General features: G+C 43.9%; 1 protein-coding gene across 1 annotated transcript in view; it reads right to left on the bottom strand.

The window, feature by feature from the left end:
- LOC119594025 (neurexin-4-like) overlaps window positions 1-367 on the bottom strand; it is a gene marked incomplete in the record, with an annotated part of 37999 nt that overhangs the window by 13148 nt on the left and 24484 nt on the right. Inside the window, 1 exon segment of the mRNA XM_037943054.1 lies at window positions 181-360. Within this exon segment, the coding sequence (XP_037798982.1) occupies window positions 181-360 (180 nt within the window).

Below are 367 nucleotides of genomic sequence, written 5' to 3'. Positions count from 1 at the left end.
CCCCAAGTTTGGTCGCAATTAACTGTGTCTCACTTAGTGCAGCTATCTGTGATCTATGGGACATAACTGTACTGAAATATATTCAAATGAAATAAAATATATAGTGCCCCTGCACAACCATCAAATAAAAATGAATGATGAACTTTCAAAACATGCAACTCTAGCAGACATTTCTCTCACCTGAGTTGGAGATGGCAAGGGTGAGGTATTCGCCCGTGATGTTGGAGTGCAACCCCATGAGGAATCCTCGTGGGTTGGTGGTGGTGAAGCCCACACGGATCTTCTCGGCAATGGTAGACTTGTAGGTGCCAGGGATCTCATACTTCACCATTGTATCGGTTAGCATCTTGATACCAATTTCTGTAGG

This window comes from Penaeus monodon, chromosome 33, assembly GCF_015228065.2.
Source record: "Penaeus monodon isolate SGIC_2016 chromosome 33, NSTDA_Pmon_1, whole genome shotgun sequence".
NCBI lineage: Eukaryota > Metazoa > Arthropoda > Malacostraca > Decapoda > Penaeidae > Penaeus > Penaeus monodon.
Note: the sequence above shows the minus strand (reverse complement) of the source record. Positions and strands in the feature narration are given on the sequence as shown.